General features: G+C 34.0%; 1 protein-coding gene across 1 annotated transcript; it reads right to left on the minus strand.

Moving 5' to 3' along the window:
* Window positions 1–12,966: 12,966 nt before the first annotated feature.
* LOC143557966 (vacuolar protein sorting-associated protein 35A-like) lies at window positions 12,967–24,471 on the minus strand. Its single transcript, XM_077046908.1, has 22 exons — window positions 24,373–24,471; window positions 24,198–24,294; window positions 23,994–24,117; window positions 23,713–23,898; window positions 23,111–23,198; window positions 22,963–23,019; window positions 22,766–22,855; window positions 22,198–22,320; window positions 21,593–21,667; window positions 21,465–21,524; window positions 21,125–21,241; window positions 19,364–19,600; window positions 19,118–19,183; window positions 18,430–18,519; window positions 17,669–17,758; window positions 17,479–17,571; window positions 16,490–16,558; window positions 16,328–16,408; window positions 14,671–14,778; window positions 14,483–14,586; window positions 13,400–13,513; window positions 12,967–13,296 (listed from the first exon to the last, which is right to left on the minus strand). The coding sequence occupies exons 1-22, from the start codon at window positions 24,466–24,468 to the stop codon at window positions 13,086–13,088; spliced, it is 2,376 nt and encodes a 791-aa protein (XP_076903023.1). The 5' UTR covers window positions 24,469–24,471; the 3' UTR covers window positions 12,967–13,085.
* Window positions 24,472–24,493: the final 22 nt, after the last annotated feature.

Here is a 24,493-nt window from a genome sequence, read left to right on the forward strand (position 1 = left end):
AGACACAAAGATGAAGCCTTTGAAATGTTCAAAGTCTTCCAAAATGAAGTACAAAACCAACTCAACAAAAAAATCAAATTACTACGTTCCGATAGAGTAGGTGAATACCTCAATGATGAGTTTCTAGAACATCTTAGGGGTTGCGGGATTGTCTCACAACTTACTCCACCTGGAACACCGCAACATAATGGTGTGTCCGAGAGGAGGAATCGAACTTTATTGGATATGGTTTGATCTATGATGGCTAGAAGCACATTACCACTATCATTTTGGGGTTTCACGTTGATCTCCGCAGCCCATATTTTAAATATGGCACCAACCAAGAAAGTGGATAGGACACCTTTTGAAATATGGCATGAAAGAGTTCCATCATTATCATATTAAAAGGTATGGGGTTGTGAGGCTTATGTCAAGAACAACACCCAAAACAAGCTTGAAAGCCGATCCACTAAGTGTATCTTTGTAGGATATCCCAAAGATTCGATGGGATATAATTTTTACAATCCAAACGAGCATAAAGTGTTTATAGCTCGAAAGGCTGACTTCTTGGAAAGAAGGTTCCTTATGGAAGGAACTGATAGAACTATGGAACAATCAAAGTTCATAAATTAGTTGTACAACATAATTGTGTTGGTTGAGTGGTGTGAGGTGGGCTTTCAATAATGGGTCAATGGTGAAGGATTGTGTTGGTGATTGGTATGGTGTGTTAGGTTGGTTTATGAGATCGGATGGAATGAATTCTGGAATGTAGGGTTCATGTTCAAATTGGGTTTGGGTTTGTAAGTGGATTTCAGGTTCAGTTTGGGTTTGGGTTTGTGGGGAAGTGGGTGGTGATGGAATGTATGGTTCATAGATTTGGTATTGATGTGGTGGTGAAGGGATATATGGCTCATGGGTTTGGTCTTGGGGTGGTGATTGAGTTTGTGGAGAAGTAGGTGGTGTAGAAACAATGTTATGTATGTTCACATCAGCATTATTCACACTCCCCCTGAACAGATGTCACAATCTCATTCACAACATCATTATCAACTCCTCCTTAAGTAACAACATTCTCTCCTTCCTGCACATCATCTCCACCATCATCATTATCATCATCAGAGTCAGTCTCATCATCATCTTCTTCCTCATCACTGCTCACTCTCGGTGAAGCAGGAACCTCCATGATCTCAACTTCATTATCCACCAGCCATGGAAGGATATCATATTCAACTTCTGGATTGAAATGACTGGTACCACCCAATCTATTAATTCTTCTAAATACGTTTGGGTCTTGTAAAACATGAGTAATTCCAGTAGTTGGAAGGTCTAGGTGCAGAATATTGAATATGATTTGAAGAAACCGAGGATACATCAAGAATCGATCCTTTTCTTCCTTCCTCAAGTTGACTAACAACCCTTCTAAAATCATTCTTGAAAAATTGAAAGGGCGATCATATACAATAGCAACAATGGCTGTTAAGATCTCACGGCTCATCAGGATCTAAGTTCCCCTTCTTGGTGTAAATCCTTGGATAATGTGATGAATAAGAAACATGTATAGCACTGGGAACATTCCTTTCTGGAATTAGCCTTCATTCACATTTCCCTGATACCCCATTGTCTCTTGGAATATCCTCAACAATCTTTGGGTAGTGAAAGATAGTTGTACTTCCAGATCATCTTGCTGTTGGAGGCTTGCACGGATAAGAGTCTCAATAATTTCGACCTCCCTTCCTGACACAGTGGCCTCAAATTTTCGACCGTTAATACCATCTTCAAGTTGAGCCAATCGCCAGAAATCCAAGTGGTGATTTCTGTATATAACGGGCTTTCCATCAAAGTAAACCGAAGATTGGAGCGCACCAACCATCTGATCATTAGCTCCATAGGACTATTCTCCTCTATACTTTGGAGAAATGCGCAGGTATTGTGCTTCGGCTCAAATGGATATCCAATTATTCTACACAATCACAAATAAAATACATTCAAAGCAATAATTAGTCATTAAAGATCATTAATTGAACATGCATTAAGTTTAAACTGAAGAAGAAAGTATAAAAAGAATAATCTTTATGGACCTGTTCTTCGACAAATTTATTACTTACACAGAAAACAGACATGTCAGTAAACATAAAATGGAAACCATAAACTCATATAATGAGTGTCATAAATCATTCAATTGAAGCTTACTGAGTCGGAATTAAGTGGATGACTAATTATGAGTAAGATTAAACAGCAACGTTTGGGTGTCTGGGTCTCGAGCAAGAGGATAATAATGCAAGAGAGGGAAAGGGGGAAAAGGTGAAAATGAAATTTTTTCTAAGTCCATCTTTTATAGTGTACCTTTGTGCATTTGAAAGTGAGTATTAAATTAATTTTGTCGTTTAGTATATGAATAATGCCAAAAACCCAGATTTCAAATATTCAAGTACAAAGCTTGCTCGATAAAGTGCATTATCAAAGGCTTGCTTGTCCCCAAAGTTTGCTCATGTTTTAAAGTTATTATAAATAAACTAAGTAAATAAAATGAAAGAAGCTTACTCGAATATACAAGATTGCTCGAGAAATTAATCGCAAACCATATTATCAAGTATATTTGATCAAATATGCAACCTTGCTCGAGTTCAATAAAGATCCGAAAATAGTAACTTAGAAATATTTCTAAATGTCAAACCTTACTCGAATACCTTACCAGCACAAGATTTAACATTGTCAGAGATATACCTTCAAGTATACTCGAAAACAAAGTTTACTCGATAAACTTCAAAAATACAAAGTATGCTTGAGAAGGCTTGAATTATTATTTTAATATACAAGTATGCCAAAGCATAAAGTGTACTCGAGAAGTATTGAAATATGCAAGTTTGCTTGAAGAACACTTGAGCTATTATTTTAATATACAAGTGTGCTCAAAGCATGAAGTTTGCTCAATAAATAAAGTGTTACTCGAAAAACACTTGTAATTTTCTGAGAAAGTATTCAGAAATATTCAACACTTAAGTAAATTAATATTTAAACAAAGATGCTTGAAAATGTACCAATTTTACTCGATAGATCTAAACTACAAGTAAATAGTCAAGTTTACTCAAAAAATATTCATTTTGATCAATTTCAATTCAAAGTCATAAAGTATGCTTGAAATAAGAAAATTCCAACTAAACACATAAGTTTACTCGAAGCTCATACAAGAAGCATATTTAGACACATTCAAATTAAACATTCATCAGGTATGCTCGGATTAGTTGAACTTCTAATAAATCACCTAAGTTTACTTGAAAGTTCATAAACATCAAAGTTTACTCGAAATTACATAATCAGACATATGCATAGCAAACAAGTATCAAGTATGCCCGAATGAGATAAAATTCAAATAAAACTCCTAAGTTTACTCGAAATTTTAAAAACATTAAAGTTTACTCGAAATTACATAATCAGACATATGCATAGCAAACAAGTATCAAGTATGCTCGAATGAGTTAAACTTCGAATAAAACACCTAAGTTTAGTCGAAAGTTTAAAACAGTTAAAGTTTACTCGAAATTACATATTCAATCATATTCAGAGTGAAATTGACTTCAACCCCCTGATATTTGGACAAAATATTTTATGACAGAGCATTCATTAAATTTCTTTAATAATTCGACTTTTCAAAACTTTTCAAACATTTGAGGTTGAACATTGGACCTAGTTTCCATGCAACACGGACTTACATGCCTTTCGTTCAGGGTGGTCAGGACTTATTTGGATTCCCCACCTCTATAGTTCTAGTTTAAACCCTCAAGTTAGTAAATTTATCAACTTTTGGTTGATATATAATCTTTTTGCTCAAATTTGTTCTTAGTCATATATATAAATTGTTTCATTTTTAGTAACCAAATACCAACAAGCTTGTGTATGACTGGGTAATTACTTTTCTGCCTATCATTTGGAGAGATTTACCTTGAAACATGTATATTTCAACAATGTATCTCCACATTAAGTTTAGTATATTTATTATATTTATATCACCTCAGTTTTTACACATCATGGAAAGATACCATACATATTAATGATTGCACTAATAGTCCTTTTAGCCTATTAAATCCATATGATTGGTATACATAATCAATCTACTATCATTTTCCAAAAGCTTGGATCAATTTTCATTGAAATACCTTTTTAGCTTCTATAAAGCTTAAACTGAATAATCTTATCATTTCTCTACACCATTAAATTGCTCAGTTTGTCAAAAATGATTTACTTTGAAAAACTTCTTTGAAAAAATGTTCATTTGAGCACACCAGTTGGATATCAAAGCACAATTTTGACACAGGCAATCAATAAGATACTCAAGAATAATCAAAAAATGAAAGGTATGCATTAACACAATCAGACTAACATAAAGTTCACATAAGATAAATCATGTATAGTCTATTCTGTCCTAAGCACATTATCATTTCAAACCTTGATTGTATGTCATCTTGGTCTTGATCTTGCAGGTCATTGGTTTGATTTTCAATTATAACATCATTTTCTTGATCTTAAGGATGATCAAGATGTTCATTTTGTTTTTCTTCAAACTCATCTTCAAAAGCATTCTTATCAAAAGAATACTCAGGATTCTTATCAGCAACTTTGGACCATAACTTATCTAAATCAACTTTCTTCTCTGAAGTAGCTTCAGGGATACTTGTTCTATACAAGGTTTCATCAAAGTCTTCAGGATAGATCTTGAAAGATTTGATTAACTTCTCAAGATCAAATAGCCATGATGCTCCATCAACAGTGTTGAATTGATTTTCATTGAATATTATATCAAAAGATTCAATCACACTCAGATGATCCTTCACATATACTCTATTAGCTTTTGAGTGTGTGGAATAACCAACAAAGAAACAATTTAAAGATTTAGATTAAAACTTGTTTAAGTAATCTTTAGTATTCAACAAGGAGCACTTGCAACCAAAAGGCTTGAGAAACTTGATGTAGGGATTTCTTTTATATAAAATCTCATAAGGAGTTTTGTTTTGACTTTTTTTTAGAATGACCATGTTCTGAACATAGCAAGAAGTGTTAATTGCTTCTGCCTAAAAGGTCACATGCAAGTAAGCATCTGCTATCATTGTTCTTGCAGCCTCAATCAATGTTTTGTTCCTTCTTTCTGTAACTCCATTTTGTTCAGGAGTTCTAGGGGCACAGAATTGTTGAGAAATCCCTTTAGCTTGACAAAATTCAGTCATTGTCCCATTCTTAAACTCAGTTCCATTGTCACTTCTCATGACCTTCACCCTTGCATCTAGTTGGTTCTCAATCCTTGTCACACAGCTTTTAATCATTTCAGTAGCCTCATCTTTTAAGTTCAGAAAATAAACCCAACTAAATCTTAAATAATCACCAAACAATATCTCTTTTTACCAATGCTTGGAACACTCACAGGACCAAAGAGATCCATATGAAGCATTTCAAGTATTTGTTCAATGGAGTTTATGAGTTTTGTTTTGTGTGATGATTTTTGTTGCTTTCCCTTTTGACAACAAATACATTTATCTTCAAGCTTGAACTCTCTTGTTGGTAAACCAATTACATGTTCACCTTTAACAAGTTTGTTCATGTTCTTAAGACTGAATGACATTACTTTCTGTGCCACAGCTTTTTTTCATTTTTAGAGGCTTTTGAAACAAAACATTTAATTCCTAAAGAAATGGCATCTTTCATTCTTAATTCGTACAAATTTCCATTTCTAAGGGTCATCATCATGATCATGTCAGGAGGAATTACAAATTCAAGTTTAAGGATGAAACAATGAGATTCATCAAATCCAACCTTATAACCTTTGTCACACATTTGAGATATGCTCAAAAGATTATATTGTAATCCTTCCACATAAAACACATTATCAAACGAAACTTTTCCACTGGTGAGAATGTCTTTCCCCACAATCTTCCCTCCATTCATCACTACCAAAGGCAACTGGTCCTTCAAATTTCTCTTCATAATTGACCAATAATCTTTTATCACAGGTCATGTGCCTGGAACATCCACTGTCCATGTACCATACAGCATTCATTGTTGTGGGCTTGTAAGGCCCCGATACCGGTAGCCCTACTTTCGTGTTGGATTTACTCATAAACGCAGTTCTAAATATCAGAGTTAATTAAAACATTCGCGGAATATAAAAGCTTTCATAAAACATTTCATAACAAAACACGTCTTGTCTTAAAACATCATTTTGTCTTTCAAAATAAACGAAACATTAAACTTAAACGTCTTGAGTCTTCCGATGCCAGCCTCTTATTCGGTGCCACGTGTCTCCTCAAGCGAGCTGCCTCATCCTACTCACCTGCGTGCATACTAAAAGTCAGCTACGCTGAGTGAGTTCTAGTTAATCACATAATCATACAATACCTTCTTACATTTCATACTTAACCTCTTAACTTTCTTTCATACACACATAAGTGCATATACTTTCATTCTTACCTTCATACTTTCTTTACATACATAATCATACGTTTTAAAGAGCCTTTCGCCCTATAACCTCACAGATATTATAAGGGTCTGGTCCCTAACATCATAGATATTATAAGGGTCTGGTCCCTAACATCACAGATATTATAAGGGTCTGGTCCCTAACATCACAGATATTATAAGGTTCTGGTCCTAACATCACAGATATTATAAGGGTCTGGTCCCTAACTTCACAGATATTATAAGGGTCTGGTCCCTAACATCACAGATATTATAAGGGTCTGGTCCCTAACATCACAGATATTATAAGGGTCTGGTCCCTAACATCACAGATATTATTAGGGTCTGGTCCCTCTTCGTTACCATACAACCATGCCTTTCCTTTGTTTATTAACTTTATCGCATTCATACATATGAGCAAATACATTATACTTACCTTATACGTAACACTACAACCTGATAGTACGTGCAATATCCGAAGATCGGTCACGTACTGACAAGCAATCATTCATACATTTCACATCATTCATATAAGGCATACACTTATCACTTAGGATAAGTGTATTAACAAACATATCGAGTATGCACACAGCCCCGAAAACATAACACAGAAGTGGGGCTAGAAACTCACCTGAATGCGGTTACGTTCACCGTTAATCGTAATCCCTTTCTTCAGTTGTGCACGGCTGACTGTATAACAAGTATACGTATCAATTAACTATCACTACTCATATCATCTTTCTAGTCTTAACTAGTACCCACAACAAACGGGGGTCCGGGGGCAGCGCCCCTGGCAGCGGGATCTAGGGGCGGCAGCCCCTAGCAGGGTCCAAGGGGCAGAGCCCCTGGCTGGGGTCGAGCTGCCAGGTCAGCTTGGAAAAATTTTATTTACATTAACTGTCTTAACACATTTTCCATTTGGTTTTTAATTTATTTTCTAAGCGAACTTAACTTTAGGCGAAGTTAAACCTTAGGCGAACTTAGCTTTAGGCGAAGTTAAACCTTAGGCGAACTTAGCTTTAGGCGAAGTTAAACCTTAAGTGAACTTAGCTTTAGGCGAAGTTAAACCTTAGGCGAACTTAGCTTTAGGCGAAGTTAAACCTTAGGCGAACTTAGCTTTAGGCGAAGTTAAACCTTAGGCGAACTTAGCTTTAGGCGAAGTTAAACCTTAGGCGAATTTAGCTTTAGGCGAAGTTATCGTTTTGAAGGCGAAGTTATCGTTTTGAAGGCGAAGTTGCCCAGTTCAGCCACGGGTTTGGTTTTCATCAAGCATTTTGGCGATTTTAACACCCTTGTTATGGTTCGACATCACCCACTACGTTCCCTAACTTTTTTCGGTCGTATATATACCCCGTATATACTATAAAGCTTGGATCTTTAAACTTTAAAGGTCAAGAACATACCTTTTTGTGCTCGTTTGGATCTCGTTTAACTTGTTTAATCACAACTAATCGTTCACTCTCTCTCGGATCTTGTTCGTTCCTCTTCCTCGGCCGCCGGCCGTATGGCGGTGTGTGGTGTGTGTGTGTTTTGGAGTGTGTTAGAGAATAAGATGGAAATGAATGATGGTTTAGGGTTTAGGGGATATTTATATCCCTTAAAGCCCATGGACCTAAGGCCCATTCTCATTTAACTCATCTCAATTAATCTAAGTCCATGATCCGCTTCTTACTCGATATTAATTAATTAATAACGCGAAATCACTAAACGTAACTTTCTTTATTCAACATTAAAAATTTTAGGATGTTACAGGGTTGTTCCTGCACAAATCAAAGAAAAAGTATTAGTTATGTGATGAATCACAAGCTGATTCAACTTGCAAATCATCAGCAACTTCTTCATCAGTTGAAATTTGTTTGGGATCCTCATACACTAGCTCACAAGACTCATTAATTTCATAGCCAGTTTCAAATAAATTTCCAACATAGGAAACTATGCTTGTGCATTCTTCAATGACAGTCTCTCTTTTCATGATAGTCACTTGAGCTTCAAAATACATGTGGTTCATAACCATGTTTCAAGAGAAACTTCTCATATAAAGTGAGTTCTTTTGATTTCTTTCTATTGAATACATTCTTATTAATCTTGCTCTCATTTTCACAACTTGTTGACTTTTCAGATTCAGCTGATTTCTCATAAATTTGAGACTTAACAGATTGGCTTCTGTTTAGTTTCTTGATAATTGGAATCTTTTTCTTCTCTTTGAGCTCTCTTTTCTTACCAGCTGCATCATCAGTATCATCAGCTTGTCCATCATACTTCTTCTTACCCTTACTCAAATACTCATTGTATGGTAATATTAAAAACAATATTTTATAATTTCACTGATTATTTTATTGATGTAGGATTCACAGCCAGTTTCCCCACCTGCGAAAGCTGAGGAGATCCTAGTTTTCTTTAAGCTTTATGATCCTTTAAAAAAGGAGCTTCGGTAACTCTCTCTCTCTCTCTCTCTCTATCTCTCTCTCTCTATCTCTCTCTCTCTCTCTCTCTCTCTCGCTAGTATACACACACATGTATATATGACACTTATAAGTAAAACTATTTTATTTCTAATTTTTGTTACATTACTCAGTTTAACATAAAACATTATTATCACTTTCATCAACCATATACATCAAGTACAAGTTTGATTTAAAGTAGCATAAACATTAAACATTCTAATTTCTACACAACATTCCCCGAAATGAGAACCAACAACGATTAGTCCACCCTTCTAAATCCAAAGCCGGGCCTTGCTTTACGTTAGTTGTCGTTGTCGTTTTGAATTGTGTATAGAGAGCATAATAAGTAGAGAAAAGAGAGTTTGTTCTTCATCGGTATGTATGCATGTATACACAAGAACCCACTATATATAGGCTAACAAAGTTAATAGACACATAATGACACATGAGAGTTAAGAATGTGAATAGTCACCATAATAATAATAATAACATATTTAAACCATAACCTTTTGTTTTCTAAAGGATTGAAAAGTAATGTCACAAAACGTGTAGCTTCATGATGTTGTACCAAAAGCTTTAAGAATTGATGTATACGTTGACAAATTACTTTTCTTGCCCTATTATGAAATGTTGAGTTTACCCTTGTCATGCAATTATGAAATTACTTTTGTGCCCATCACTCCTCCTTTATACATAATATAGATATAAATATAGATAATATTATATTATTATATTCATAAACGTAGACGCCAAATTTTTTTATTATTATTATTATTATTATTATTATTGTTATTATTTCCCTTTCACACGAACACTTATAATTTTTCTAATTTATAATTATTATTGTATTACTAGTATAATTAATTTAACACAAATCTCGTTTTTCTTTTATAACTTTTAAAATACAACATTTTATAAAATTGCTAATATACCGTTAGGGTGAGCTCATTTTTCTCTACGTTTCAACCTAAGTTTCATTAAATACAGAGCATGGCCAAATATAATATATTTTATTATTACTAAACGGTATCTCATACTATTAATCGCTTGTCTCAATATCTCATGTCTCAAATAGTCTTTTTTTACTCATCAGGTACTCGTTTAATATATATAATATAAGTTTCATACATTTTTTTTTTTATTTTTTTACCATAAACAGGATGTTACAATTCTCTCCACCTTATAAAAATTTCGTCCTCGAAATTTCTTGTTTCCTAAAATGATAGACGTCATCAAGTTTTAATTCTCGTATCTGGTCCTTCAAAAACCATTTTAGGCTTATGAAAGTTTAATTCGTCTAGTAGGTCTAATAATATGCTACAATTACTACTCATGCAATGTTCTTAAAATGGCTAAGTGAATCATGAGTTTAAGTTGTCTTACTTCCTATATCTAATTATGCCCTTTCACGAAGACACCTTAAAAAAAAGACGCGAAATCTCCCACTAAAAAAAATAAGTTGTCTTTTTCTTTTATTAGTGTTACCCTTTTGTCTGTCTCATTTGTTCCAGTCAAGCCTTTTTTTCTTTTTGGATCTTTTCTATAGCAACTTTAACAATCTCGTTACCGCCTAGTTCCTTCATACCAATCCTATCATGTGGGTGTTTTATATTATTGTCCATAAAACAATTAATATGATGGTATCCTAAAGCTAGCATTGTTAGGAATGCTACTCCCTTAGTCAATAATACATGCCCTTAGCATGTGCGAGAATTTGAATCGTTCTCATATTTTGATCATCAGGTTACGGATAAAGTTGTACCGTCAAACAAATTTAATGCCTAATTTTCTTGAAACTTCCTATTGAATCTAGAGGTAACTTTAGTATTTCGATATTATAGACACATGCACCATGTGTTTTGAGACTATCTCTTTCATAAATAGCTCATCCAACTTCTTCAATGAACACATTTTCTTAATGATTAAAAATTCACACTTTTTTTAGCTCATTGACTATGAATCATCTAGTATTATTTATTGCTGATGGTCTTTGCTAGTTTTGTTACTAAGTATATGGTTATGTGTTCCTATTTCATACGATTATCCTAAATGGTTGTAACTTAGTATAAGGTCATTGATGTTCACCCTTTACTTGTAGGCATGTATGATGTTTTCCACATACTTTGTTATGCCTCTCTTCATGCCATGCCACCAATAATTATTCTATAGGTCATGTCACACATTTTGTAGCATCCAAATAAACGGAATACCTTGACTCGGGTATCTCGTCAAGAACCATTTCTTGACTTTAAATTAATTCCTTAAAATCCATATTCATAAAACATAATTCTCAATTCCTTAGTCACTCTCGTTTAATAGTTTAACTTGTTTCATTATCATCTAGTGTTTTAGACTTTTTAGCGTGAATATGTCGTGACTAACTTTAGGTCACGGGTTAACAGTTCATCTCATAAGTCACCGGAGTGGGAGTTGTCAACGGTGATGAATGGTAGACGAAGATGGTGATGGTTGTCTTTATTTCTTTTTTTCTCTTTTCATTTTTATTGAGGGGCATTTTGGAATTTTCAGAATTTCACGCTAATTTAAAAAAAAAAACTAACGAAGTTAATGATTTGTTAAACTAGGATAGTTAAGAGTAACAAAATTTAAAGTTAGGATTATCAGCAATTACGTCATTAGTTGGGATTATTGTTGGCCAAATGCCAATAGTCTGGGTTATTTATTTATGTCCAATTTTCCAAAAAACTGTAATTCCGTAAAGAAAACAAAAATATATTATATTTAACACATGTTTTGATGCACAAAAATATATTATACTTAACACACATGATTTGATTATGCATTGTATGAGCTCGGTATTGAATCAAATTTATATCAAAACATACGTAGAAACATTGTCATTTGTATTTAAATTTAGAGTAACATTAAGTTGCGAAAAGAAGTTAAAAATACAGTGTTTGACCTACACATCGATTTTGAACGAATCATATGTTAAGACGTAAATAAAAATAAGCGTTGGTGATCGCATATTTGAAAATTAAAAAAACAGTAAAATATGTACAAGTAAAATATGTTAAAATCAAAAGTTAGTTATAGTAATAAAAAAAGTAAGTGAGGTGTCACAAGTGATTAATATATTTACTATGTAATGAACAATGACTTTATGTGAGTAAATAAGTAAATGGTTAATATATTTACTATTTAATGAATAACGTAGTTAAATACCACTTGCTTTTTAACATATATATATATATATATATGGGTGACTTAACGTACAATAATCGCTTAACGTACATTACGTACGCGAAATACGTTCCACTAAAACATTCAAGCAAAATTCACAAAATTTTAAACGTTCAAGGTTAAAAACACTAAATACGTTCAACAAAATCACAACCTTTAAACGTTCAAAGGTTAAACCTTTAAACGTTCAGGTTTAAAATTTATCAAAATTGATCGACTGAAGCTTCAAAATGATGATTAATTGGATCGATTTCAAGGTTAATTGATCAATTAGGTTCAACAATTTCAATTGCTCAATTTGACAACTGACCTGTGAGCAACGATTGATGGTTGTGTCGGAAGAAGATGGTGGTCACGACGGTAGACGATGGTCGCGACGGTGGATGGTGGACGGAATTGTTGAACGGCGATGGTGAAGGTGGACGGAATCGACTGGAGAAGAGGTTGACAGAGGCCGGCTCGCGTAATTGTGATTTTAGGGTTATTGAAGATCGACGTTTCATAGCCTCGCGTACGTAATGTACGATAAAGGATTTTCGTATTCCATCCTTTACCTATATATATATATATATATATATATATATATATATATATATAAATTAGTTGGGCTTCTCTAGTCAGTTTTCTTTTGTTTTCGAACAAGCTAGTCTAGATCCAAACACGACTCGTAATATGCACAAACCGTTCGGTTCAAGCAATCTCAAACGAACTTCTTACGAGCTAGTTACAAGCAACAAGTTATTTAAACAGCTTTATTAATTAAAAATAATAATAATAATAAAACAGGGTACCCCTTAAATAACAATGTTTATTTAATCTTTTTACACAAAAATACAGCAAAAATAACAGGAAAGCCATTCACTCAAAAGTAGGTTTTGAGGATAAGACAGTAAAGTTAAAATCAAAGATGTTACTATACCAGAATATTCCAAACGTTCTTAAAATCTCCACACTTCAATTTTGTAGTCTACACCCCAACTATTTTTACAAAAAATAAAATAAAACAAAAACAAATCAAACCTTAATTGGCTCAAACTTCTCTGCAGTGGGTCCACCTTTGGCCTTTTGCGACTGGATGTACCGGATGGTACTCGAAAAGAAAGCATCAGCAGCTGGATCTGACGTGGCGGTGTCACTTTGCATTTCAGTTGTAACTAACTCAATCAGTCCTTGAATTGAAGCAACTGTGATTTGCGTGTTCCCCTTTTCAAAGAAGTATAGGTACCTAAGAGTGCATTCCAGTCGTGCACATGTTATTTATATGAATTATTGCATGGGTTTCAAGAAATTAAAGTTGGTTGCTGGAATTACTGATTATTGTGACTTACTTGTTTAGAATTTCTATAAAGAGGATGACTGACCCGCTGCTACCTTTTGTCACGTTTGCCATTTGTTGGGCAGCGTTCGCAATTCTTAACGCACGTTTTAAACAGAGTAATACTCTACATTTCACACAGAATAACTTGACTTAGACCCGATTAAGTTTGGCCTCAAAAACCATCAACAAATCCGAAACAAGAGGTGGTGTCAAGTATAAGTGTAAACGAGCCAAGCCGCTTGTGAGCTACTCGAGATCTCGGCTAGCTAAAAGCTCACTTTAACGAGCTGAGCTTGGGCCTGAAAATTAGTTTGTACTATAAACGAGCCAGACTCGGAGCGTCACTTATCGAGCTCAAGCTGGCTCGTGACTCGTGAGATTAAACGAGCTTATTAATTATATAACTTTTATTTAATATATCAATTATATAATTTACTATAATTATATATATAATTATTATGTTATATATAAAAGATTTTGCTAAAATTTATATATAAAAATAAATTATAAATGTACATAAACTAATTATCAAATTTTAAACGAGCTGAGCTAAGCCCGAGTTGAAAAACTACTCATGAGCCGGGCTCAAGCTTTAGAATTAGAGCTAGAAATGAGCCAGGCTCAAGCCTTAATGAGCTTCAACTCGGACCTACTCATTTAGAACCCTAGTGTAAAGGGAGGTTTGGGTGGGTCAGTAACATGTCAAAAAGGATCATTACTTTATATGGTTCCACATGACTCCGGTTAATTTTTTTTTTTATTTTGTTAAAATGATTTAGAAAACTTTAAGCATTTGAACACTTTTGAGCAACTCTCAGACCCGCTTTCATTTTAGGTCATGTTTGAAACTTTTATCCGTTTGACCCTTTGTAGCCCCCCAACTGAATTGTTTCCTCCATCTTATATTTAATTTGAATTAGGAGGTTTTAAGCGTTTGAAAACCTTTGGGTAACTTTAGGCCCATTTTCATTTTAGCTCAACTTTTAAATATTTACCTATTTGACCCCTTTAAAGAACTAAAATTGACCTATTTTTACACAACCGCCAAATTTGACTAAAGCACAGACAAATTCAAGCGAAGATGATCAAGTACCTCTCACCATCCTTGACCCCATCCTGATCCTCAACCCAAAACAAATGTGAACACGCGTAAACTGCTCTGCACTGGTCAGGCTTCTTCAACAGTTTGGCAGAATACTACAACATAAAATGTCAAAATAAAAACCGTACAAGTTTGATCAATGAATTGCATGATATATGATTAGCTAAATATATTATTACCCCAGTGGCTTTGTGGGTTAAAGTATCTCGATTTTCGACCCCAAACGTGTGCATCCGTTGCAGAGTCCCAATAATCAGGTACAATGAGGTTACCTGTGCCTTTGAATCCTGTTATACAGAAATGAGACAGAATCAATGTGTCATGCATCAAAATACTTGAAAAGATATGAATACGCCTGCAAACATACTGAACGTTCATTGAGCTATTCGGAGGAATTTCGTTTATGTTCGTTTGCTAACTTAAATTCTTTTATATTTGTTGGTTTAAGTTTGTTTTAAGTTTGTTTGTTTAAATATTCATTTAAAAATTTTAGACTGTCACAATGTAGTCTAGTTTTATGATTGAAGTATCACCCAATACAATTTAGTTTGGTTTTATTGATATTCTAGGTCCGACAATTTGATGTTCACGATTACTTTTTATTGGTGTCCGCTCAATTATGTTTGTTTATATTTGTTCATCTATGTCCAGTAATCTTCGTTCATTTATGATCGTTTGACATTGTTTACATTCGTGAACTGTTTGTTTATGCTATTAACAAACAAAAACAAGAAAACCCTATTCATTAATTGTTTGTATTCAATCGTTTATTTAGTTAAGTTAAACGAACAATCAATCAATCATACCCAGTGGAATCCCACCAATAGCAAAGCTATAAGTAGGGTCTAGGAGGGTGGGATGTAGGCACACCGTACCTCTATCCAATGGGATAGAGAGGTGGGGATAGAGAGGTGGCTTCCAGGGAGACCCTCAGCTCAAATAAACATATGTGTGAGAGAATATAAGAGAGCATCAAAGTTCAACAGTTCTATAATTGATAATAGCACGTAGTAAAATTAGTAATACTAATACATGTATAGGTAACAATATAGAAATATATGAAAAGAGAAAAACATAATGGTGTGTGACCAAAATAAGGTAAAGAGAAACCCCTAAGGTATTCATTTCTCCCTAGAAATCCTTAGCCTTAATTCTAAGTCTCCAAGAATTCCTATCCTCAACCATGTCCTCTGAGAGGTTTAGATCTAGCAAATCATGTCTAGTCCTCTCATCCCAAGTCAATTTAGGTTGGCCTCTACCACTCCTCCCCTCTATAGTAATGTTTACTACGGATCTAACAGGATTCGTTGTCTGTCTTCTCTTCACATGTTCAAACCATCTCAATCTCCACTCTCTTATCTTGTCGGATATGTTAGCTACCCCTAATCTCTCCTGAAACACATTGTTTCTTATTCGGTCTAACCTTGTGTGCCCACACACACATCCAGCGTAACATTCTAATCTCTGCTACCTCCATTTTCCGCTCTTGTGCCTTCTTGACGGCCTAGCAATCTGTTCCATATAACATTTCAGGTCTAACTGCGACCCTATAAAATTTTCCCTTTAGTTTAGTTGGAAATCTCTTGTCGCACAATATACTTGTGGCTGCTCTCAATCTACACCATCCTACCTGAACTCGATGGGCCACATCGCTGTCTAATTGTCCATCGCTCTGAACAAATTATCCTAGATACTTGAACTTCGTTACCTGCATAACCACTTGCCCTTCAATGGTGATCTGAACGTCCTCATTGTCATTTACCCCACTAAAGTCATAGTGGAGGTACTTTGTTTTGTTCAGTTTATTTACGAGCCTAAATATGAAGTGTAACTTACTGAAATTTCTTCTTCGTATAATATGTATGCTTGGGTGAAAAACTCGTATGCTACAGGTTCAAGATCACAGTCATTGGCAGCCTGCATCAGGTAGAGCCAGAGGAAATTAGAGGAAATACACACACACATATATATTAGAAACAACTTTAGTTATAGACAGACCTCAGCGCATTCCAAATATAACCTCAATGCAAGTTCAGGTGCTGGAACTGTTGACAAAACTTCAATTGTCTGATACATTAAGCCAAATAATGAGCATGTAATAGTAATCATTCGATGAAATAGGGTTTGGTTTGGCCCGTTACGTTTTCTGTTTTCTTAAAATTCAAGAACGATTGATATATCAAATTAAAATATTAAAGTCACTATATGTAAATAAATAAATTGTAATCATGTCAACTAGCATCTTTGTGATTTATGAATTTTGCCTAGCAAATGAAATACCCAAGGGTGATTTTGTAACATAAAATTAAAAGATAACTATTTGAATGTTACACTGAAGCTTTATTAGGGTAGATTTTCAGCAGGGGTGCTAAACTGGTTGTGTTCGCAGATTGGCAGGTCCAACACAACACAACATATTCACAGATTGACACATATGCGACCCGTCTAACCCAAAAGTTTTCATTTTTTCTCGCTTTCACATATTATTACTTTAAATTACATTTTTACAACAAATATATATAAGACAATTACATTTTAACTATAAAATATTATGTCAATTTCTTTTATAGTTTAAAATTTTGGCATAAGATACCCAACCAATTTAATTTATTACATAAAAAACACATTTTAAACAAATAAAATAAATACCCCAGGTTGACACAAACATGACCGTTAGCTAAACAGGTTCGTGGGTTCGGCCTGAAAATGACCCAACCCATTTTTGTATACCAAATGCAAACCCACAAATTTCATGCTAAGTTCGTGTTGTGTCAGAATTTCGCATCTGTAAATTTCAGACCTGTTTAATCTGCTTGACCCTATTTACAAATCTAATCTTAGCAAGTTGTTACCTATAACACTTCAAACCAGACCCAAAAAGAACCCAAGAATGTAATATATTATCGCCCATTTTAAAGATTTTGACCAATATTTAAAGACTCATGAAATCAGGTATTCTTAGTTGTAATGGTGGTGGTGATAATTACCTGATTCAATAACTGAAAGATCTTTTTTGGTGTGGCTGATGCTGTGGCCTCTTCACTAGCATTCTCATCCTGACTTTGTACTCGCCTAACCAACTGTAGTCACATGCAAAGTCCATAAAAACCAAAATAGGATTGAGTTACAACAAATCATTTGTGGCTCCAACTCAAAAAAATAAAACATTAAAAAAACCTTGAGAGCATTATATATAAGTGGAGGAATTGTAAAGGGAAGTCGTTTGGGTCCTCCGGTCATAATATGCTTCTTCACTGTACATATAATCTGTCACACAACATAATATACATATCAATAACCATTAACCATGATGGCAAATTTAGTATGCATTCATTCATCATCATTTCACAGGGTGCTGACAACATAAAGGTGACTTGCAGAACTTAATTGAGGAGCCAAAATTAGGCCTGGAAACAAACAGAATGTTCAGTGAACTGTTTATGAACCGTTCGGCTCGACGGGAAGTTCGTTTATATTTGTCAATTTAATAAGCAAACGAGCATGGCACATGTCTCGTTATTTCATTTATGTTCATCAACATTCGTTTATGTGTGCTTTGAGTTCGCTCATTTATGTTAATTAATATGTTCATTTAAATTTTTTTAGACCTATAAACAATTTAGTTTAGTTTTCATACCTTTTAGGCCATGTAATGTTGTTCATATTTAATTTTAATTGGTTTTAGCTCGGTTATGTTTGTTCATTTATGTGCGTTTGTTTAAGTTCGTGAACCATTCATTTATACAGTTAATGAATGAACATGAAGACATTTATTTTCTTAACTAGTAAACACAAGCAAGAACCTCCGTTTGTTTATTTTTTAGTGTACGATCATTTGTTCAACTAAAGTTAAATGAGCGAACACGAACACGCTTTGTTCGTGTTCGCTCGGTTCATTTACAAGCCTAGCCAAAAGAAGTATCATAACAAAAGAATACCTTTAACATCTCTTCTGGATCATCATTATACAACATTTGTATTAAACGAGCAACAAAATTTTGCTCTTCCTTAAAGTCATCTTCATCCATCTGCAGAAAGCAGAAAAAAAACATTACTGAAATTCTGCAAAATATAAACCTTTAAAAAATGGCATCATGCAACATCTGTCTAGAATAACATCTGATAATAATATTGATCACAGTGATAATATATAACAAGGGTATGCATGAAACCAAGAAAACTGATCCGTAACCAAAATAGCTGAACCTAAATAACCAAACCCAAACAACCAATAGTCTGGTTTTATGTTTAACGTAAACACTGAATTTTCAATTCGGTTTCATTTTTGCATGTAACTAAATCCGAATAAATCAAACCGAATTGATGGATTTTCAATTTTTATTTGAATTTTAAATAATTTATAAGAATTTAATAAATAGTGTAACCCCAATGACCAATGTATAATAATCTATAAATCACATGTTAACAAAAAGATTTAGCTCAAGTTTTGGGCCCAAATTCCTTGTTTTGAGGAAAATAAAAACTTCAGCCCAAACAGACAAACCTAAAAACCAAAACCGAATTTTTGGTTTTTGGTTCAGTTTGAGCCAAAAAAAAAACAATCCAAACCGACCCCTGACATGTCTTAAAAAAATAAAATATGATGAAACAAGATGTTATGTTCACCTCGTCATTACTATCAGAGTCCAAATCTTTAATAAGCCCTTTTATTAGTTCAAATAAAGCTCCAACCTACAAAAAAAATCCACAATTATTAAAAAGTGGAATATATGATATTCTGATATATGTATTAGGCCAATATTGTAATATTATAGTACTAAACTGTAATATTGTACTGTATATATACTGACCCCTTGTAACATATTATCTATACAATACGTTCAGAGAGACAACATGTAAAGAGCTACATACCTTATCAGCGGTTGAGATGTGAGTTTTGTTTTTCATGATGCTTTGAATAATAACATTGGACATGACTTTATTGGTACTATCATCCAGGTACTCCATTACTAGAGGATAGTTTGTAAGTTTTAGTGCAATATCTATATCACTATATTTCTCCAATGGAGCACTTAGAAGTGCAACAATCTGCTTTGTTGCTTTGCCTTCCAGTTTCCCCTTGCCAGAAATTTTGTTCACACATGCACCCTGAAAGAATAAGTATCTTTGAAATGCAAGTACTTTAATAACTTAAATCAATATTGTTCATCCAAACAAACATAATCTTATTATTAAGGTCCTCTGCAAAGGGTCCTCAAAAAGTGTCTTCTATCTTTAAATATGAAGATGGAGGAAGAAGAGTGTGCTATAAGGCCTAATTTATCATTTTAACTCTCTTGTTTATTGCAGTTAACCTTTTTTATCCTTATCATACTTTAACTGTATATTATTTGCCAGGTTAATTATTAAGAATAAAAATTATTTTTCCTATTCAACTAATTATATATATAGAGAGAGGACAACCTAAGTTGACGTGGGATGAGAGGATTAGGCATGATTTGATAGACCTAAATCTCTCAGAGGACATGGTTAGGGATATGAATTATTGGAGAAGTAGAATTAAAGTTAAGGATTTTTAGGGAGAAATGAATACCTTAGGGGCCTCTATTTACCTTTTTTTGGTCACACACCATTATGGTATTTTCTTTTCATATATATATAGTATTATCATTTTTACTACGTGCTACTATCAATTACACTATAGTTGAACTTTGATTTCCTTTTATAGTGCCGCATACATATGTAGTCAAGAGCTGAGGGTCTCTCTGAAAGCCATCTCTCTATCCCGTTGGATAGAGGTACGGTGTGCCTACATCCCACCCTCCCCAGACCCTACTTATAGCTTTGCTATTGGTGGGACTCCACTGGGTATGATTGATTGATTGATTGATATACATATATATATATATATATATATATAACATAGAAGATGCGTAAAAGGTGCAAATAAACAACAAATTCATTAATTGTGAAATATGTTAAGATATTTAACTACATTGATTATAACTGAAAAAGTACAATTAAAACATAATCAATATAAAAACTTAAATTATTTATTCTTAATTTCTAAAATAGAGCATAACAGTATGCCTATCTGGTTAACAACCAAAATAAATTAATTGTAAAAGAAATGTTTGTATGAAGACGAACTAACTTAGTATATACAAAATTAGGTTAGTTCTTAAGGCAGACAATTAAAGATGAACTGTTTTTAAAGAAATATAATGAAAATTGCTTATTTTAATCTATGACTATAACTAGAGATAGAAAATTATGATTGGAGATGGCCTATGAATCTATGACAATAACTTTTTCAATTGTTAAATGCTTGGATATATATTGTTAATAAGCAGAAAATCAAAATGATCAAAGTTACAACACTCGCAACACATAATCAAATTGTTTGATGGTTTCATCAGCCTTTATTGGTGTTTACTAGAGTTTAATGTTTACATATGCGCATGATGTAAATCAATAGCTGTGTCTGATAAATTGAGCTCTCCAACTATACAGCAATACATTTAAGGTGCATTTTTTGCATTAAGAGAATAACAAAAAACCCAATATAATCAATTTATATAGTTATTCCTCACTAACAAATGCATATTATAATTTGATCAAATAATAGCTTCAATAAAGAAAGTAGAAAAACCAATATAAAGAGGAGCATACCAGTATTTGATCCACATAGTCAAGCCGATCAGGATGAACATGAAGTGTAAATGTCAGAAGAGATGAATATAATGTTACAGCGCCAAAAACAGGCATATCAGGTTGTGCTTCTATCACCTGTATTAAAAAAAACTATTAAAAAAATAATAATAAAAATCCAAGTTCAAAACTGCTTGAGTAGAATTCAAAACATCCACTATTAGATCTATAAACCAGTTAACAAATAGAATCTTGTTGAAACTTTTATTTCCAATAAACCTGTATATGTTGTGCATTTGGTGATGTTTTTCTATGCCAATTCAACATAAAATGCTCTGAGGTGTTAGATGACATTTTTTACCTGACCAATGGCATTGTTCAACTTTGCAAAAGCTTCTACTTGAACAAACTCTGGTAAGACCTACAACAAAATTATTATTAGAGCTTATGAAATTGAACCTTTTCCAAATTTGGCACGGGTTCACGCACCTCAACGCTTGATGCAGCATAATTAGATAGCCTTTCCATTAAACCAGAAAGTACGGTCTTAATGTCAACAGAGGGCTGCAAAAAAAATATAAATACTTAAAAACATTTGACATATAATACCAGAAACAACACCAAAAAAAAGGTCAGAGGTTTTATACCGGAGTTTCGGTTTTACATATGAATTCGGTTATGGGTCACTTTTTGGCCTTTCATTGGGGCTTAAAATTTTTAGGTTCGAGCAAATTTAGCCTAAAACAAGAAAATTGAGCCCAAAACTAATGGCTAAAAGTATTTGTTAACCACTAGTACAACTAATGAATTTGGGCCTAAAAATTTTGCCCCAAAGAACGAGTTTGGGCCATAAATCCAATAACAAACGTTATACACAAGTTCAGTGTTATCGAGTTCAGTGTGGTTCAGTTTTGGTAGCATAACCAAAACCGAACCGTAATTTTCGGTTTACAAAAGAAACAAAGTCATAGGTTATTTGTTTGGGTCAGTTATTTCGGTTCAGTTAATCGGTCTTTTGCTCACTCCTACAATCACTCTTTCAATGATGTGACAACGTACTAAAATAAGTAGCCAAATGGGATGGGGAAACCAACCTGAAGTTGTGGACAAGCACCCAATAATGTTTCAAGAGTCTGTAAATGGTACTCATCCGGAAAGACTTGAATTATACAATCCATTAAATAATACTGAGCAAGATCATCTTTGCAATTCACAACCTGCAATTGTTGAGATTATTAAACTTATAACAAGAAACATAACTAGTAATGGATTCTCAAACCAAAGAATGCCATGTAGGCACATCTAGATAAGCGGCGTCATTTGGCCCCTTTACTTTTAAAAGGGCCGATTTGGGTTGCGTTTTTATCTCAAACGTCAAACAGGTTGAAAATCAACTTTTAAAGCATACAACATTACAACCTCCTATATAGTATTTGTACAAAGATTCAGATTATTATTATGCTGTTTTTCGTAGTCACATTTAATATATTAATTAATCCTAGATTTCTCTAAACGAACAACATAATGTTTGAAGGTCAAAGCAACCTAACACTGCCCGTTTGACCCAACTTACTTTTACCTGTTGCACAACCTATCTGACTAGCCCATCTTGCCACTTATAAGATACGTGTGTGTGTGTACGCACGTGCGTGTGTATAATACCTGCTCCAGGATTCTGGGAAGAACAACATCTCTGTACAGCTCTAAGTCAATGCCTTCAATTTGACTGAGAACATGTAGATTTTTTCCAACCTGACAAAACATGATGAGAGCAAGCACACTTACATGAGAACATACATGGAAACTTCTATTGTTTATTATTAAAGTGATCACAGCAATTTAGATTATTAATTATTTACAAGATCACGAAGCTCATTCCTCTCTTTTTCTCGTTTCTCTTTCTCACGTGCAGGTCCCTGCAATCCAGAAAGTCCAATTGTGTCTCACGTCAGCAAATATAATAATTTGTTCACAAGTATATATACTTCTATAGACAAATAAACGAACCTGGTGTTGCATTCGAACCCACAATTTGTTCATCTCTGTGAAGTTCTGAAGTACAAACTCAACTGCATCCATAACAGTGTTTTCATCCCTACAACAGTAAGGCATCCACACATTCATTAAGATTAGCAACTTAAACTTATCAGGGCATTAGATCTTCAGGCTTCTTGTAAGTCCATTTTTATGTATAATAATATCAAAAGAAATTGTGCTGTGCCAATCACATAAAATGCATACATCAGACCATCTTTCATAATGGCAGTTCTGATCTCACCTGTTACTCAAGCGTCCTTATAAAGATAGAGATATATCACCTTTTACTCTAGTGTCCTTATAAAGATAGAGATAACACAAACTATACAGTCACAAACTAAATATAAAAAATAATATACTTTACAAGTGAAATTGAACATGAGAATGAAGTCTATAGTTTATCATCAGTATAAATGGTTGCGAATAAAACAAAGATATATCAAACCTAAAGAGAAGCCCATATCTGTAGGTAGAAAGACAAGGTGTTTTATCAGTTCAAATACAGAATGTTAAAAAATATGTTTCCAAGTTACAACTGGTCGCTAAAGCATGTAAAGATTTGATAGTCTTACCCTTCATACTCTGAACCAATATCAGGTAATTTATCCCTACTGACTTGAGAAAGATAACTCCTTAAGAAGAGTCCACGAAGAGGATGCTGGATACCCCGACACATTTCAACAAGATCTTTTAGGATATCCTTAGCAGGAGCCTCTTTTGACTTGATGTAGACAGATCCTACTGTACAAAGTAGATACCTGAAGAAATGAAAAGGCAGATACTTTATAATCGAATGTATTATTAATTATTAATAACGCATACATAAAGTCTAAGATAAGAGTGAGCTACATACAGTCTGGGCAATATGTTGCCTGCATGCTGGACGAGTTCATAGAGCTCGATAATGGAGCAACTGCGCCTACTCTCCTCCTTGAAAAAGAGCTCCAGCTTCCTCAACTCATCAAAAGCCCTCATATCTAGGGAGACACAATCACAGTCAAACTCAAAGCAATCAATCAATCAATCAACAACAACTGGAGATAGATAATATAATTACAGAGGTCGTAGTATTTGTGAGGTGAAAGCCTGGAAGTACGGAGCTCCGAGAGCATCTGAGCAGAGTATTTCAAGGCGTCCTTGATGTTATTGGAATCCTGAAATCAATCAAACAGGAGGATATTTATTTATTTAATTATTTTTGTGTAAATTATTAGGGTTTATGATCAGATTACCAAAGCCCGATGCATGTAGAAGGCGTTCTGTTGGAGGCCTGCGATGCCGGCGCTCAGCCATTTCTCTTCGTCTTCAACGCTGCCTTCGGAGATCATTTTCTTTTCTTTTCCTTTCCGGCGG

Source organism: Bidens hawaiensis, unplaced genomic scaffold (assembly GCF_021521415.1).
Source record: "Bidens hawaiensis isolate Kalapana, Puna unplaced genomic scaffold, B.hawaiensis_p1.1 tig00019299_1, whole genome shotgun sequence".
Lineage (NCBI taxonomy): Eukaryota > Viridiplantae > Streptophyta > Magnoliopsida > Asterales > Asteraceae > Bidens > Bidens hawaiensis.